This window comes from Hirundo rustica, chromosome 1 (genome assembly GCF_015227805.2).
Source record: "Hirundo rustica isolate bHirRus1 chromosome 1, bHirRus1.pri.v3, whole genome shotgun sequence".
Lineage (NCBI taxonomy): Eukaryota > Metazoa > Chordata > Aves > Passeriformes > Hirundinidae > Hirundo > Hirundo rustica.
This window is the reverse complement of record NC_053450.1, coordinates 138,115,567-138,134,439: the sequence shown is the minus strand read 5'-3', so window position 1 is coordinate 138,134,439 and position 18,873 is coordinate 138,115,567. Positions and strand designations below refer to the sequence as shown.

The 18,873-nt window shown below is 41.5% G+C and overlaps 1 protein-coding gene across 3 annotated transcripts in view; it reads right to left on the bottom strand.

Annotated features, from left to right (window-relative positions):
- Positions 1-703: 703 nt before the first annotated feature.
- The window catches only part of SPAG6 (sperm associated antigen 6), a 47,349-nt gene continuing 29,179 nt past the window's right edge, over positions 704-18,873 (bottom strand). The window contains exons 10-12 of one of the 3 annotated variants that reach the window (XM_040075442.2): positions 16,836-16,981; positions 1,904-2,005; positions 704-1,299 (exon numbers count right to left, since the gene is read on the bottom strand). In XM_040075442.2, the coding sequence (XP_039931376.1) occupies positions 1,924-2,005; positions 16,836-16,981 (228 nt within the window). In that variant the 3' untranslated portion in view covers positions 704-1,299; positions 1,904-1,923. Of the gene's footprint in view, positions 1,319-1,903; positions 2,006-9,746; positions 14,583-16,835; positions 16,982-18,873 lie in introns of those variants that run through there. The other 2 variants (XM_040075433.2, XM_040075448.2) reach the window with 2 other exon arrangements.

Sequence of the window (18,873 nt, the reverse complement as noted above, 5' to 3'; positions counted from 1 at the left end):
TGAGAGAGAAAACAAAGCCTGTCTCTCTTCCGTGCTGAATCTCAGGGTCCTGCCAGGCAGGCATGATGCTTCACACATTTAAAGATGCAAAGCACATAATAGGAGCTATATCATAGGGGAAATAAATATGTCTGCATGCATTTCAAAGAAGCTAGGCCAAGCACAAGCATTTCTCCACCGTTTACCTTCGATACGCAGATCTGGTTTTCTATGAACTACCACAATGGTAGAAGGAGGAGCTGCAAAAGGGAGACAGGTGACTGATTAAAAATATTGGGATTCAAAACCTCTTGCACACAGATCAGAGATGTAATCTTTTGTATTGATGGCACTGAATTCAGAAGGTCTCATTCATGGTGATTCTCAATTTATTTCAGCTACGCAAACACTGGTTTGCTTTGGGGGTTCAGAGAGGCTGGAAAGATTTCATAACTCCACTGTGTCAGAGTTTGATGGCTGGTTTTCATTCCAGACAACATAAGGGATTTACTGCAGCTACCAAGGCGCCAGTATCAAAAAAACAGCAGAGATGTTTCCCTTCAATATTATTTTTATTCTAAGATTCATGTGCTTTGTTATATTCCCTTAAAAAAAAAAAAAAAAAAGGGGGGGGGGGGGGGGGGGGGGGAGAAAATCCCAATCCTTAGTGACACTAAAATTAGCAATGCCTAGAATAGATACCAAAATTGTCTTCTTCCCCATTTATTTAGCTCAGATGTGAATGATGCTGCTTCAAGCACAGAAAAGGAGCATATTAGTCTCATTCTACTGGAAAAAACAAGCACATTACATTGCTGAAATGTCAAGTTTCCACCATGCATTTGGTAATAGATTGTGTGCACAGTTTCTTGCATCCATTGTAGCAGCTCACTGAAGATATGCTCTACCCCTGCCAGCAGCAGTTGCCCTTTGGACTGAACCTCTTCAGCCGACCGGGGCTTTACCAGTCGCCCTTCCAGGTGTGGCCTGGCCTGTCGGATGGTTGGGTATCTCAAAAACAGTTAATACTTTTTTTAACAACAGAATTCTACACCTGACTGATTGGGTTTTTATTTATTTATTTTATTATCCCACAGTTTTCCATCATGCACTCTTCCCACAAAGATTTTTGACTACCGTAGCAGGTGAAAGGTCACACCTGGACATCGTCCATCACCGCTGCATTTTCTCTGCACTGCGATCCCATGGGTGGCTGTTTGTTTTGCAGGCTGTGGTAAGCAGGTAGGAACAACTCCAGTGAGAAGGGCTGTATACTGCCAGTGCAGGTCCCCAGATGACTTCCATCACAGTTTTAAGGCTCTGCATGTCATGAAATACCCTGAAATTAAGTTTCAGTCTGTTTCAAATTATACCAAATGCACATAAATCTCATTCAGAGTGGTCCTCCTCAAACACAGGCTGTGACAAGCTCAGGGTGAGGAGAGCTACATAACTAGGAAGGATTGTTATAGCCTAGTTGTTATTTGGGGGGGGAAGACAAAACATACCTAGAGTACCTTTCTTCAACTTGTTTACCAAAACCCAAGACTGGAAAATATCAGTGATCATACACATCTTCTCTGAAAACTCTGGAGAGGAACTGGCTTCTAGAAATACTTTCCCTTAAGCTGCAGTGAAACCTGCTTGTCTTCAAAACCTAACAGCAGTAGTTGAATTCTCAAGCTGTGCTGTCAGCTGCCTGGGTTTAGACACACTGCTGCTGCAGGCTAGAAAATTAACGTGGGGTCAGTACCCAGGGGATGAGTGTGTAAGAGGAGAGGAAGGAACCTGTACCTATGAGAAGTGACCCACTTAAACAGCCCCAGTCACTGCCTGTTTTTCTTCTCCCACCTTGTCGCCTCCTCAAGCAGTGTGGGATGCCACATTGTGCAGAAAAATCAGTGAAGGAACAAGACTAACACACCTCCAGGCGCTGGAATGTAGTCACCATCTCCAGGAACAGGAAGGGCTTAAAGCAGCAGTGAGCACAGAGAAGATGCTACCAGCTTGATGGAGGAAAGGAGCACTGTAAGAAAACAAGAAAGGAAAGTGGACAAATTAACTGAATAAATTTTCTGGTGAAAACAGCTGGATGAGCATCTCTAGAGACTAAGAAAAACTAGAAACAGAATGGAGAGATCATCATCATCTGTCCATATTTATAATGACGACAGATATGACAACCCATCCAATGCAAGCATTCCCATCCTGCTGTGGCACTTTCTCTTTCTAGAACAAAGCTCCTTGGCAGTCCCATCGAGGACAGCAAAAAAATTGCATTTTACTTCTGCCTCCTGTGGTTTTACTTACTATTTGTTATTTCTTTTTTTGCTTTTGTATTTTCATTTCTTCCTGTTTTGGTGATGACCAGTATACAGCATTACCTGCAAAACCGCATTGCTGTCTTACAGTCTCTTTCACAAGCTGGATCCTCTCGGAGGCTCCAAGCAGCATTGGTCCCTCCCTCATTAGTTGTCATATAAGACACCTGCTTTAATACTTGAGCCAAAAACTTTTCATCGTGGTGTTTCTGTGGCCCAAAGGGTTTGCATCTAGCTATGCTATTCAGTTTTGTGCTCATGCCTTCTGTTAAATCCTGATCTAGATGGTTTGAGAGTGTAGTCTCTCCTTTCACCCTCCACTCCAATACACTGCCACACAGATATTTCCATCACACTGTAGGGAATCTCCCACCAAGTCCCAATTATATATCAACAGCAGGTAGAAGACTCATGACAGAAGTTGTATTCCACCTAATCTCTACTCATCTCTGTATTTCACTGAGCATTGTATGAGGAGCCATGTAAAATGCCTTGTCCCACTGGGGGGAAGAAGGGGAGAAATAACTGGCACATAACTACTCCCTTCAGAAGTTCAGCAAATGTGCTTTGAAGTTAAAATAAATTAGTTACTGACCCTTCTCTGGATGGTGGTTTCCACTCCTGAGTAGAGCCCCACTTTGTCCCTTTGTACCATTCATCCACACCCCTCAGTGTCAGGCTGCATGGGATGGGGAGGGTAGCCCAGGCTGTCAGTGGGCTGGCAACCTGCCATTGCAACTCACAGCCAATAAAAGGACTTCAGAAGGGGCCCTGGGAATTGCAGACCAGGAAGTTTGCCCTCCATCCTTACCAACGGCAGTAGAGTCTGAAAAAATTAAGTCACTGTAGATAAGGATAAACACGGTCTCTTGGGAACAAGGTCGTGTGGCTTCTGCAGAGAGAAACCGTAACTCACCAACCCACCACAGCCCTCAGAGCACACCAGAAAAGACAGAGTCAGTGCAGCAGACACAGAACTGACCAATTCTGAAAAAACTTTTGATTAAGTTCTATACCAAAGCTTATCAGAGAAACTAACCACATGATGAGAAGACTCTTTACAGATAGAAAATTGGAGGCAGGACATGAAGCAAAAGATGAGGCTTAAAAGCCACTTTTCAGGGTGGAAAGCAGGCATCAACAAGATCTCTACACTCTGGGATTGTTGGTGGGACTTGCTTTACTCGACATTTTCAGTGAGTACCTGAACAGGGAGTGTACAGTGAAGCCCTTAAGTTTGTACGTCACAGAGTTCTTTCAGGCAAGTAACTGCAGAAGGACTTAATAAAATTGGGTGAGTTGGCAATGGCTCTATAAGCAGTCACTAGAAGACTTAGGCAGTGATGAGCCTCTGACACCCAAACCCAGCCACTGGGGGTGCTGGGGGAGCGCAGAGAGGAGAGGCTCTCCTGCTCTCTGTAGGCAGCATTGGCAGACAGGTTGGATGGACCACCGATCTGACGCAGCAGTGGATGTCTTACATTCTTAAATGTGCTTCTGCACACCATTCCTAGACACTTCCCGGTTTCAGCGCACACTCTGATGGCGCAAATTCCCAGCCTGGTACTAAGGCTGAGATGGAAAAACCCATGCAGCCCTATCGCTGTAGTCCCCAAAGGCAGCGCTGTCTATTCAGTCCATGTCTTCCTGGTAGCTGCCCAGCTGGCAGGCTGACCTGCCAGGCACACTAAATATAAACCCCTTCAAGGACCACAGAACAGTTAAAGAGAGAAGGAAACAGATCTTGCAGATGTGCTTTCACACACGTGCATTCTCTCACTTCCTCCTTCCCCATTATCAAACCTTGCAGAGCAAAGGTCTGTTCAAAACCGACAAACACTTGACTGGAGATCCCAGCTTTCACCTCCTCACCGTTCTCTGGGTTTATCCGGGGTTTGGTGAGCATACTTGTAAGGTCCAGGATCACTCAGCACCCCATTTTTCCTCCTCAGCCTGCCGCGGAGGAATGCCCGTCCCTGGGCCGAGGGCGGTGCTTTTCGTGGCCGAGGCTGCCGAGGCTCTGCCCGCTCCTCAGCCCGGCCGCGGGGCTGGTACGAGTCAGCGGCTCAGCCAGTCCCACAGCCGCACTTCTGGCGGCCAAACTCGGGCTGATTCAGTTCCACAGCCCAGTCTGCCTTCTACCAGGCCGGTGATCTCTGGCCCCAGGCAGCGGGTGCCTGTCCGAAACACCCCCAAGGAAAGGAGCCGAGCCGCGGGGCAGCCGCGCTCCGCCTGCGCGCTGAGCTCCGCGCCCGGCGCGGAACCCGGGGCTGAGCGAGCCAGATCAGGGAAGCAAGATGTATGTAGCAGCTTGTGTACTCTGCCAGCCCTCCGTGCTGTGTGCCTCCTGCACGGATAGGTAAAGGCTGAATTCTCCGTCTCTCCCAGCTCCTCCTGCTTCCCCTGTTGTTTGGGCTGTACTCTGAAGCCTTCCCTGCATTGCGTCCCCTTTTCCAACGCCCAGTTCCGTGATCTCGGAGATTCTTGAGTTCGCTTTACCGAGGGAGGACTGGTGAGCCCAGCCCGAAGAGAGACCTCTGCTACCACTTAGAGGAGCTGCATCCCGGCTCCCCTCCCCCAGCCCCATCAACACCACCCACACAGCAATCCATCAGCATCACCCTTGGAGCATCTGGGGGCAACATGTAATTAGGAATGATGCTGTCTGCCATTTATAGACATACTAGTGCAAGGAAAGGCTGGTGAAAGTAATACCCACCGACAGACATACCTTAGAGCGTGCATTGAACATTAATGGGGAAAAGTAATGGAAAGGTGGAGGAAAGATACAGAGAGGAGAGAGAAGGATGAAAGCAGCAGTGTACTCCCCACAGCTTTAAACCAAAGCACTCATTAAAATATCCTCTCAGTGTGACCGTGACGTAGTTGTCTGATAAAAGTTTATTTGAAGAAATAAATCAATTCTGTAAAACAGAAGCATTCTCTCTTGCTGTGTAAGTAGAGCTGCATTTGCTCTGTGATCCCTTTACTCAGATACAATCCAGCAGAAACTGTGCAGGCATCCACACGCTGCATTGCCTATGCACAGAACATCATGGGCCCGCAGTGGTTTTCTCTCAAAGTCTTTTACTGCAAGAGATCTTATTTGAGATTTACCTGACAGCTGATACTGTGTGTCTCATCTCAAGCATGCCTGCTCCTCAGTTTGGGATTGTTTCTTTTCAATTATTTCCTATTTTGAACCTCCATCTTGTTTATTTTTTAAAGTATTTAAAAACTTGTTTGTGCTTGTCACGACACTGTAAGTATTTAACATGCAGGCTGTGTGTTCACTCTGGAACATACATCAGCCTACTGTCACAGCAAAAAACAGCTGTTTGTGAGATGCTGTAACAATTCTGCCAACACTCAGTAACTAGCTTTGGATAAAGCAAAGTCAGACAAAAGGAGTGTGAACTATGACAAGCAATGTGTGGAGCAGTAATTCAGAAGGGCTGAAGGAGATATGAAGAGTAATTAGCCAAATAAACAAAAACAGGGGACAAATTATTTAAGAGCATCATGACTTGGAATCAAAGAACAGAAGGCGTACATGAGGACTGGGAAAATATTAGACGGAGCTAAAGCTGAGATTCCTGCATTTGTCCCACAGGAAAAAAAAATCACATAGGAGATATGTGCATCAGTGAATTTCAGTTAAAGAAATGAAAGGGGGGAAAAATAGAGACAGAGAAGAGGTGAAGGAAATCCAGAAGACAGTGACTGAACCACTATTTTGCTCAGTAGGAGAAAGGGAAGGATGCAAATAGACCAGCTGTCCACTTAGGGCACAGCAACACGGCAACAGACGACAGCAAAGACCTGAGTTCTGTGCTTTTGGGGCTATGGCAAATGCTCTTCTAATGGAGAGATTTTCAATTGTAGTATGAAGCCAGATCAATTCCCTCCATTGCTTTGTTCTTGCACTCGGTTTGCTCATCTGCAGCAGTAGAACTGATGGCAGTTAAACAGGGTGGAATTTATATCAAGCTTAGAAATTGTACTTGCTGTCTATGGTTTCCCTGCAGAACAGCTTCAAATTACACCCCACTTGTGTGAAGTTGCAGAGTTTTGTCATCTAACCATCCCACCAGTCCAGAGCACATCATGGGAGCTGCACCATTGTCATCTGACTGCCATATGCCCCAGCCTGGAATGTTCCCTCAGCGCAGTCACCCTCAGATCAACAAAAGCTTTTGCCTGGTTGAGGGTTTTCAGGACCAGCTCCCCAGACAAGTAGGATGGCCTGTCTGCACCATTAGCTAACTAACAACCATCTTTTATCTATTCTTCATGTGTCTATCACCACAGGATTCCAACACCACTAGCACCACATTTCATTCATCTGCTGCAGATTGGAATGAACATTCAGCTGAAGTTTTATTAACGTACTTGCGGATTTTCATGAATTACCTTTTAGTTTTGTGGATTTTTGTAATTCCTTCAATAGCTATTGCTTAAGGGTTTTCATACTATGATCCTGACAGTGACTTAACTCTGTACAAAATATGTCCAGATCCATTCATTCGGACTGCTCACACTGAGGGGAAGGAAGAGGTATATCTTTCTTTCAAAATTCAAATAATATTCATTGAGATTACAGAAAACTACTTGTGACCTCAGAGAAGAAGAAAAAAATCCAGATTTTAGATTGCTTTTATAGTTCTGTGTGCTTCCTCTAGGTGTGCAATGATGTAGCTCTGTCTATTTTCACACAGAAGGAATCCAGCTGAGAGCATGTTTTATTATAACTCCAGATGATGTTCAAGGGGATGAAAAACTCATTTTTCTCAGGTGGTCAGAGAACAATTCCCAGTAAACTGACATTCTTTCCTCTCTAATCTGAATTCTGCAGAGGAATTCAAGTTGTTTATAAGCCATTTGAAAGATGTTTTTTAAAAAAAAAAAGATAGCCCTGGACTTTTTTACATTTTCAATTACTTTTCAATCTCTTAAGAACAGTCATTTAGGTCAGAGTAGTTAAATTGCTATAAAACAGCTGCTAAAGCAGTCTTCTATTGTAAATTAAATGGCAATTTTACCAAACATTCACATTGCATGACTACATTAGAATAAACACAAATCTGGATTTTAAAAAACACTTTGGAGGGGAAGGGCTAGGCCTAAAGTAGTGATTCATGACCTTGTGATAGTTCGAGTCCATGGCAAAAATTTTAACAGATTTTGTTACTAGTAGGCCACGTCTCATATTAAAAAAAAAAAAAAAAAATACAAGAACAAGGCAAGGTGGTCCAAACTGGAGCTCCACAGTTCAGAGGGAAAGCCAAGTTTCTGCTCTTGCTGTTGGCCAGGGCAATACATCACAGGCACAGCTACAGCTTCTGAAATGGCAGCTTCTTAAAACATTGTCATCAAAACTGTTCATTTTCTTCAGTTTAACCAAGGGAATTACCACAGCAAAATGAGTTATGGTCAGCTACACACTGATGGCACTGATGAATAGTAACAGTACGTAGTACCCATAGCAGTTTTCAGCTTCAAAGCATTGTGAACATCCCCCCTGGGACACCCTGAGGCGGTGGAAGTCCTCACTGTGCCAGAGCCAACTAGGTAAGGTTGGTGCACTGATGCCAAGTGGACATGGGATGGAGGCAGGGAGAGCAATGTGTCATCTCTCAACCCTCTGTAGGCATATGCTCTAGGTGTGGATATACTGTGTCCAAGGTAGGGTGGGGTCTTGACTATGCAAGTAAGGACAGACCAATTTCAGTTCCACCCACTAGCTGCAACAGCATACAAGCAGCACCAGCACAAGGCCCACTCTCCTTGAACCCTCTTCAGCCTCCCACTGACAAATTTCCCTGTCTCTTGTGAGCTCCAAGACCATGTAGCCTTCATAGATAATCTGGTATAGGATTTGCTGTGCAGTGACTAAAAGCAAGAAAGTTTTGTATTGTTAAACTGCTTTTAAATAGGTTAAATTATTCTCCTTTCCATTGCCATAAAATAAAAATACCTGTAGGAATTACAATCTAATGCCTGAGCAGCACTGCCACGGTGTCACTGATGCGATCACCTGTCCCCAGAGCAGGAGGCAGAGCCCCATGACCAAACTCGGGGACAGCTACAGCAAGGTGTTACCCATGAAAGGAGATGGGAAACTTGAAGCTTCCTTAACATCCATTTCCCAATGCAGGTAAGAGCTGCAACACCAGTACGTTATTGATTCTTCAAATCTCCCTTTCTATCTCATGCTCTGCATGGGTGCAGATTATGTTTCTAACACCGAGCATGAGCCATTCTTCAGTTCTAGAAAAACGTTCCTACCATTCTCTCATTTGAAGCACCGTTGGAGAAGAAAGCAGGGAAGTAATTTTCTTGCTTCTGCTTTGCTTCCAGTAGAAAGCAGAGCTGTTCAGAGCACGGGTGATGCAGATCTAGTGCCCAATTCTCACTGCAATTGAAATCAGATGTGTGCTGCTGACCTTGATGGAAATTAGTATCATAAAGTTGGCATTAGTGCGCAGAGGAGCTGCCCATGACCTGTTCTCCATCAGCCCCTACAGATGCTTTACAGAGGCAAGCCTCGTGAATGCAGACAGATATAATTTTGATTACATTTTGGTTGACTATGCTTGCAAGTGTGTACATATGTGTATACAGGGAGGAGTTACATAGGAGTTACAGGGCAGACTACAAATGGGAGATGTTCTTTCCAAATTTTACACATTACTTGAGTCACAAAATATTAACTGCACCCAGCCCAGTGAACTGCCTTCCTTCTTTGTTCATATTCACTCTAGTATATCCATCATTTTGGTTTCTCTCCTGATTTCCATTGTTGGGGCTTATTTTCTGTGACTTGAGAACCTGAAATTACACTATATATCTTTGTACTTCATTGAGTTAACCAGCATTTATTTTAATTTAGTAAGGAAACATTTGGCTGGGTGTGACCAAAAAAATACTGTGTCTAAACCAACACAAATATAGTTTGTACAAGACTATAAACTTGTCTCAGAGCTCTAATGATATTACAAGTCAATGAAGCTTCAGTGTTCTCATTAACATGATTCCATCAGACCTCTATGTTGCATATTATTAATTTTTAACAATAGATTGAAATATAATTTATACTACTGTGGGGCAACAAAGGCTGAATGCTGATAGTAATCCAACCTTTTAGGTTGATAATGGCTTTAACACTGACCTAAGATTGAAAGGCGAATGTGTTCAGAGGGCATCAGAGCTAATTATAAATAGGACAACAGGGATAAACACATCACTAGTCTGCATCAGTGAAGACAAAACTTTCCTTGAGAGCAAAGGGCACAGATCTTGTCATAAGATTATGAAGAGTTTTGCTGCTAAATTGGACACAAAAAAGTAGTCAAAAACTTTGTTTTAAAGAAATACATTAACACACTTTTCTCACCTCTTGAAGTTTAATTTTTGTTACAAAGCAATAAAATGCAGAACAGCTAATGTTAATCTGGGTACCTATAATTTAGCTCAATTTAGAAGTCGGAACAAGCATATACTTACGAAGAAAAAGCAAGCCTTCAAAATCTCAGTGGAAATATGCTAAACAGATGACATTAGTAGCCTTGCATTGTTCCTCTCCACGGCTTGCTGATTCATGAGAGTGAACACAACCGGTTTGTGCTATGGACAGCAGCTCCCGGTCCCTCAGCACCTCGCTGAGCACTCAGAGCCTCGTGGTCTGAACTCGGGGCGGGAGGGACACAGCCGTGAAACGCGTTTAACCCAAGCAGGAGTAACTTCTTGTGAAAGGCAGCACAAAATTATTTCCTGGTTTAAAAGGCATTCTCATCATCAAAATATGCGGTAGTATTGCTTATACATATTTTCTAACTCAGTCTTTTGTGCCGTATCTAGAAATACAGTGCAGCGGTAATAATGTAATTAGTATTTTCACTAGCTAAATTACAGAGCTGGCTGCAGAATAAAGCACAGTAGCATCAATATTATCAGTTAAGTATTATACAAAAATAACTTCAATAGTTTTTGTATAGTCACAAGATATAATAATTTCCTCTTTTTCTCTGATCCCTTTAAATTGTGTCAGATGAGGAAACTCACAAAATCCACTGACTCTTAATTCAACTACGATTCTAAAAATCAGCATCTCCAAGATTTCCTAGGTAAATTTTTGTAGATTCTTGAACAATATTTCTTTCTGAGTATGGTATTAGTTATAAAGAACTTAAGTTCTGCTGCATCAATCTCTCATATGAATTTAATTTTCCCAGCACTTCTGTAAGTTAACAAAGGAGTAGAACAGATAGTTCACAGATGAAGATGATGAATCATAGGGATTTGTAATAATTATCCAAGACCATAAAAGCAATCCTATGTCAGTGTGAGAAGTGGAACCACTGGCTTTGCAACCCAGTCCTACTCCACATTTCCTTCCCCCTTGGTCACAAAGGGAGATCTAAAATTCCAACAACCAAGATACTGGAAACCAAGCAGCCATTAAGGAAGAAATGGAGGCAAGCATGTTTCACAGATTCCTAACATAGTGAGACGATTGTCTGCAAACCTTACATACCCAGAAATCAGAGGACTCCAACTTATAACAAAGTTGAAAGCATCCCATAGCATTTTCCATGCTTAAAACTCCCCTTCAGCCAGGCTAATTCACAACCCCTTAGACCAAATCAAGAACACTTGAAGATCTACTCACACTCCATCCACTTCCTAATTACAGTAACTTTAAGCTTTACTTCACAAAATGAGATTCATTTCCTCCACCAGTTCCATTCAACTCCTTCAACATTTTGTTCATTTGTTTGTTAAGATGCAGATCTCCAGCAGCTTGATCACTTCAGATGAGACAAAGCAATCCCTTGGTAAATCCCTCTGGACATGCAGAGCATATTATATGCACAAGAGCTGAACTCCTTGAATTTCCCCTTTTCAGATCCTCTAGGTTTCCAGTCATTCAGATAAAGAAAGGAGCTTTTGTAGGCCAGTTAATCCATCCGCTGAATGAAATATGGTAAAAGTTCTACACATCTACAAGTTCTGTCAAGGTCCTGGTTTACATCTGTAGATGTAATAATAACTGTAGTAATGCAGACAAAAATCATGGCTCAGGCCCCCAGAGAAGATCTTTAGAGACTTGAGTTGAAAAGTCCCAATGCTGCAGTCAAAGGAACAGGCAAAATGATTTAAGGGCTTACATTTATTTCTGCCAAAGCACTGGCTTAATTTTCTTTGTGTGTCTTAATAAGCCATCTCTGTGAGAGGGACTCTTACTTGAAATGCCTGTATGTCCTAAGCTCCGAAGTAGGCACCACTGAGTGGTAAGCTGAGACAAACATCCAAAGGCAGTGCAAGGGCCAAGCTGCAAAATGAGCCTGTTGTTCATCTTCTCTAGCACCACAGTCACCCACTCACATGAAAACAGTATTTGAATGAATTAAAATGCAAATCTACATTTTATTATATGAAATTGAGACAAATGATATGCACTTGAAGCCTGCCAGAGTAGCTATTACAAACATTAATATAGTTTTAGATGATGACTTAAACCAAATGAGAGGACGGAATAGAAACACTACAGGAAAAAAGCAACTCTTGCCATAGTTACATTAGTAAAATACAAATTAGTGACAATTCTGCTGTAAAGGGCTATATCTGTCTTGTGTAGACATGTACCACCAGGGAAGCCTGCAGCCACAAGGTGTTTGTGCAAGAGAAGCAGCCTGCCAGCAAAGAACAACTGTGCGGCTCTCAAACTACATGGGAGAGGACTTTGCCAGGAATTTGTCCAGGAATCTTGCAGCAAGAGGCCAAACAGCCGCTGGCCTAGGCTAGAGCTGCCCAGCAGATGTAAAGATGTATTTCTGCTAGGTCTGATTTAGATTGTGCTCTACACAATCAGATCACTTTGAAGGTTTGCCTTGTGCAATCATTTCCTTTGTCAGGAATCAGAAAAAGACTGTGAAAAGACTGTGAACAAATTGTTTAGGCATTGAAATTTAACCCTGTGGAATCCTTACAGTGTAGCACAGTGTGACACAGCAGGAGCACATTTGTCAGGGGACTGAAGCCTCTTTGCTCTCTCTGCACAACACATATACATTAGCATTGTGTGGGGTGGGGGTGCTCCTGAGCACACGAGGCAGCTATGGGGACACACAGCTCCACGCCCCTGCTGCCTCCCATCTGCACGCAGCCCTCTGCACCACTTCTGCTCTCTTAGGGAAAAGAGAGGCTTCAGACCCTTCAAGACTGCCTTGAAGCCCTTCCACTGCATTTTGTTTCAGAGATTGTACAAGATTTGATTTTTAAATATCCATAATGCATGAGACAATTATTGAGTATTACTCTTAACAACAATATCGTTAAGAGTCTCAAAGTTTTTCCACTAGCAATAATAGTGCCAGAGTATCCCAGCATTAATGTCAGAACATAAACACTAAAACCCAAAAGGTATTTGGTAGAAGCTGGTCAGTTCCAAGGCTTCTCACTTAGCTGTGGGCTAAGGAAAGAACCCATCTGGTGTGGAATCTACATGAACATTTATGACACCGACATTTTCCGTCTCAGTCTCCATACAGTAAGGTGCTGTGCATCCCCTGTTCCTCCTGAAAAGCAGAGCCTGAGAGCACCAAGTACTTCACAGCAGGAGCACAGCCCTCTGTAGAAATAAATTTTAACACGGGATAGCCCACCAATGTTTCTGTGAACTATTGAAAAATATGCTGACAAGAATTTTGAAAAAATAATCATTTGGAATTTCACAAAGAAAAGTCACTCTAAATGATTTCCAACTGCAATCAGTCTTTGCTCCTGCTTTACAAGTAATAGATGAGACTATCCTTCTTTAATAAACCCATTCAGTTATATGTTTAAAAAAGTAGGTAAGCTACTCTCCAGTGGAGGTTTTCAAATGCTGCCAGTATATCGATATCCCATTCCAGAAACTCTATTTAGTAGTCTTTAGGAAAAATGCAAAAAAAACCCACCAAAAATGAACAAACAAATCCCACAACCACACCCTCCAAACTGCTGCAAATGAGAAAAAGAAAAATGGTTAGAACAAAAAATGGTAAAGGACGGTTACATATTAGGGAAGACTAGAGGGTTGTTTGCTGTGTGATACACCAGAGGAGGAAGCAGAATGCAAGTCTTTTCACTCTCCAACAGAAGGTAAAAATTGTTTCAGGATGTTCTACAGGTGGGAAAGAGCTCATACCTCTACATCACTGTGATCTGCAGCTTCAAGACTTAAGTTCCAAATGTGTTTTAACTCAACTCTTCAGGTATTTCAGCTCTTGAAGGATAAATCCTAAGCCACCTTAGTCCCATCAGTCCAATGAGTGCAAGCTAAGTGTCCTCAGATTGCCTCTGAATGTGCTCAGAGCTTTTCCAACAGTGTTCCTGCAGCCAAGCAAATCTCCTCTCTTGTGAGGAGCACAAATGTGCTGCTGACCCCTGCAGAACCAAAGCTCCCAGGGTCCTTCCCTTTGCATCAATGGAAGTTCTGAGTTCACTCTGTCCTTCTCAAGAGGAACATTGCATGGGCCAAACAATGTAGTGCTCCTTTCCTCCACAGCGAATCCTGCTTTAATTAGGAGGACTTTTGCAAAAGATGTATCATTCTACCAAGCCAGGATCACCACACTATCATATCATATAGAATTCAGCCCTTGTATCATCTTCAGATCTGATTATTTCTTTGTTTAGCTGCTACTAACATGTTTGGACATGCAAAATCACAACACTTTACTTCCTCAAAGGTAGCAGTAGGAGATATCTCAGTGCAGAAAGAATTCCATTATTGGAAAAAGCACAGGGGCCAGCTTTTTTCCCCTCATCAAGCTTGGGAAGCTTTAAACAATATGCAAAGGCAAAAGGGGAAAATGGTAACAGTACCGAGAAGGCTAAAATTTGAATGAGATAACAAACCTTTCTTGTGGAAGGAAAAGGAAATGACTGATTCTAAAAAAGCTTCTGTGATAAATCATCACCCCTGCATGAAATTCCATTCATATATGTGGCAATATCTGGTAGAAATGTTAAAGAAAAGCAAAAAGGAACAAAAACTTAGCAACAAGTTTTAAAAGAACAAAATATAGTTTGCTATAATTGCTGAGTTTTTTCAGTAGTTCAAACAGTGGAAGGAGATTTGAGAATCAAGCAAAGCTTTCAACAGCTGTATTTGTATTACAGTCATAAAGGCATAAATGTGAAATGCAGCTCTAATAAAACACTGAAGTTTATAAAACTGGTTGGTAATTTTCCACCCTTTCCAGAAGTATCTCAGAATATCCAGGGGTATAATACCTGAAAGAGAAACATTTTGTTTGTCTGTTAGACAACAAAGGGTGTTCTGTGCAAAGTAATGAAACACTATGCATATTTCTAAAGATCAGGAAAAAATCTTAGCATTAAACACTGGTCAAGGGATTCTAGAGTTACTCCCCAACAACCTTATAACAACCTGCTTTTCAACTTACATTATCATTTATACTTGTAAGTCAGGTTTTTTAAAATATAATTAGCTACTTTTAGGGCACATAGGTAAGCAGCTACATTTTACATAGGTTCAGCTTCAGCTGCCATAAGCATTGTCTTTACTAAGAAATGTAGGTGTTGGCTTCTTTTGAAAGTATGGCCTTTAATAAAAAAGCATGAGTTTACACAGAACTGTCAGCTGCAAATAGTCTGCTGCTGTTTGTCAGACATAAGCACACACCCCAAAACTCACATGAAGTCTACATCCATGAGAGGGACACTGGTTCTGGAACAAAAATAAATGTTGCAGTGACCTTCTCTCTCTAATGCTACTCAAGGATGGACATTATCCAGCAGGTTTGCATTAGAGTAGGACTCTATGGTGCCATTATTGTCCTGCTCTCATTCAGCTGGTTTTCCACAATGGACCAACTACATGGATCCAATATGCAAGCATCAAAACTGCATTCAGTTCTTTTTTTCCAGGTTGAGACTATCTGAAATTTAATCTAATCTAATACTAATACAGTAGTATTCTAAAAAATTAGTATTCTAAAAACATACATCTCAGTATATTTCTAGTTTTGCAGGCAGGTGAATTGCCACCTCCGAGCCCTGAAAGCTTCAACTAGAAAGAGAGGAACACACCTCCATGTAATGTAGGCCTAAAATATACTAAAAAAAAAAAAATCCCCTATGATTTCCCTTAAAGGAAAAACTATTTATTTTATATTATTTATAATTTAAAATTGTTAATTTTAATTTTCTGGATAATTTTTGCATGATTTAATTCTTTTTAGATCTCATATTACTTCTGTGATTGTAAAGCCAACTTTCTAATACATTACTGTATTCAGTCTGGAAACAGCCTAAAATAACAGGTCTCCAGGACAAACCCAGAGCTGGATTCTATCACAGCTGCTGTGCCTCAGGCAGCACAACCAACATCAGGCAATAGCACAGGCAGGCAAGCAGGAGATGCTCAAAGGGGCCTTTTTCTTTATTACATCCCAGGTTAGATGAGTAACCTTTTTTCATTTACAGAGAGGAAAAAATAGCTATAACAAAGAAACATTATTAATATCCAGAAAAGCATAAACAAATTCCTCTTTCCCTCTGAAGTACTAGATGCAGAATAAAATTTCTTTATGACTTTGCTTTTACCCATTTGACAGCCACTGGCTTTTCTTTGTGGAGGCAAACAGGGCTTCATTTTGTGAGACTTAGTTTCTAGCACTATTAGCTGAAGAACTCTGCTGCTATAATTAAAATTGATGATGCGGATTTTCAGAGCCTGTAGAGGGAGTACATGAGTACAATGTCCTTCTGATGTGGTGATGGAGTGAAGGACTGGTAAATGGATACCTAGAATCTAGGAGGGCATTTCTCTCATTACTACAATTTAGGATGGTGACATTTTGACTGTAAGCTATTTAATAGTGTTTCTGTATTCATTAAGGGCAAAGTTCAACTTGGTGCAGACAGCTGGTGTATGGTCCTTTTATATAACACTTAAGCCTCATGATGAGGCTCAGGGAGGAAGGGCAGCTGTGGGCAGACCAACTGTGCAGGAGAGCCTCTGGACCCTCTGTACATCAGAGGAAGTTTCAAAGGAGCCTCTGAATGCACTAGTTCAGACACACTATTATGAAAGTCAAGGATGCAACCAAAGATTCACCAATACCTGTATTTTGGAGCCTAAGTAATCCACAGATAAGTTACCAAAATAAATTTCCCACAGACATTTGCAAATGTGAGTGGTTGTACTGAAGACTCAGAGTCCATCTGGGCAGTGCAGACTGACTTTTCGTCACACTTTCCTACAAGAGCCTGATTATTTGGGCTTTGTTGACAGACAAAGAAATTTGATTCCAAAGACAAAAAGCGAAAGTTTTCTAATGTATGTGTCCAGAGGTTGTGTTGCCACTGGGGCAATTAACCAAATGTTACACTTTGGTTTTATTAAAACCAAAATTCACATAGGAGTTAAATTACTATTTTAAATCCTTCCTTTGTGTTTTTCCTGTGAAAAACATCTAACAATGTTACAAGTATGAATCCTTTAAATTTCATTTTCCCTACCTTACTATTTCCTCTGGATAGCAACTGTTAATAGTGTTGATATATTCCTGAAGAAGTGACCCAGGTTCTGCTTTTATTTCTTGAACCTTTTTAAGTCCACCAGTTGTTACAAAAAGACGACGTGCTTTACTGTCGTGTGGTAACACCTACACACAGAATAGTACATTAAAAAAATATTTTTAATTAATCTGTATGCCACTAGGCTCAAATATTGCTTATTTGTTTTTAATTCAGAGGACAGATAAAATGGAAAATCAGAGAAACAACATCTGTAAACTACTGTATTATAACACCCAGTTGTATAGGGGAAAAACCCCATAAGCCCTTTATGATTACAACATAATTTATCAGTACTTTAATACATAACATTTATAAAATAATGAATTTAATATTTATCCTTACATAAATAATATTTCTTTAATTATTCCTACAGAGACAATAAGATCGTGGAGAATAAATAGATAATAAAAACAGAACACTAACATGGAATAACAACAGCATCTGTTCCACTTAAACCAAGTTATTCAGGTCTTTTATGTCACTTCCCACAGTTTAATTGTAGAGCTGAATTTTATATCATTATAATGATCTAGTATAGATTAGTGCATGAAAACAATACTGAGAATTGTTGCAAGTGAACAATACAGCCTTGAAGCATTACATGCTACTATTAAATTCCTAGATATTAAAATCCTTTAACACACTGTGTAGCCATGGAAGCCCTTTACAAACACACACACAAAGCAAAAACGTGAAGTTTCTGCAGCCAAAGGGGATGAGAAGCAGAAATGATCAGACAATAACATTCTGTGCTCCCTGAGTGATGCCAATACGCAGCTCTGTCCAGAGGACGGCAGGGAGGGAGGGAGGGAGGGAGGAATGAAGGGAGGGAGGTGGGGGCTGGGCCAGGCAAGGGAGAATGACAGCATGTAGTCCATAGGCCCATAGGGCTGCAATATTATTAAAAAAAAAAAAAAAATAGAGAGAGAGAAAAAGACAGAAAGATAATGCAAGATGTCAGCTGCATCTACAGCAAAACCAGATGCGTTTAAAACCAGCTCTGAGAGTTGCAGATTATGAGGGCAAAAGCATTTTGTAAGCTTCCACACTGGTCAGACATTAAGCCATAAATTTTGACTGTATTTCAGTGTAAAACAAGAGCCTCAAATGAGGCAGGGAATGCCTAAAAGGATGAAGAAAAAGAACAAGATTTCTTCCGTGCATACAGGCAAACAACCCTCATTTCTGTGGTTCCTCTAGGCTGTACAAAAGCAACAGCCAGGTAAAGAAAAAGCAGGAGAGCACAGAGACTTCTCTCTATTATGCGCTCCACAGAAGTGTCAGGAACAACTGTGATTTTTTCGTTGTGGGAACTGAACAGACGTCTGTTTTCACATATCTCCCACAACAAGAACTGCAAAGGAGGAGCTAGCAAGGAGACAGGATATGGCCCTTTCCCTGCCTTCCTCCTCCACACTGTGACTTCCAGGCTGGATAAGACAGCAGAAAACTCTCTTGGAAGGGGCCCTAAAGAGAGAGAGCACCTCTGAGACGTAGTCCTTTCCCCCAGTCCAACCTGAGACAGCACAGAATTGCACAAACCCTGAAAACACTAATGCTAAAATGCACAGTCCAGCACGAAAATAGCACCCCATTTTGAAGCACAGCTTGGAAATAAGGCTTTTACTGTGCCATAAATAAGCCCACAGAAGTAACAGACCACGGGTCTAAGATTAAGAAATTCCCAAGCTATGGTACAGGAGAGAAAAATGGTTTTGCTACAGAGAACTTAATTTTGAGAGTTAAGAGTAAGAGTAAGAACTTAACTTAATTTAACAAATGCCAGACAAGTATAGTTTTATATATATATATATATATATAGTATATATATATAATAGCAAGCAACATTCAAATATACACTGGGTAACCAATTGCTATGTGCTTGGCACATTAATAGCTCCAGTCAGAACAGAGAAACAAAAGGGACTGGATTCTGTGCAAATCTCCAGTCTTTAGCAAGAAGAGAGGACAAATTAAA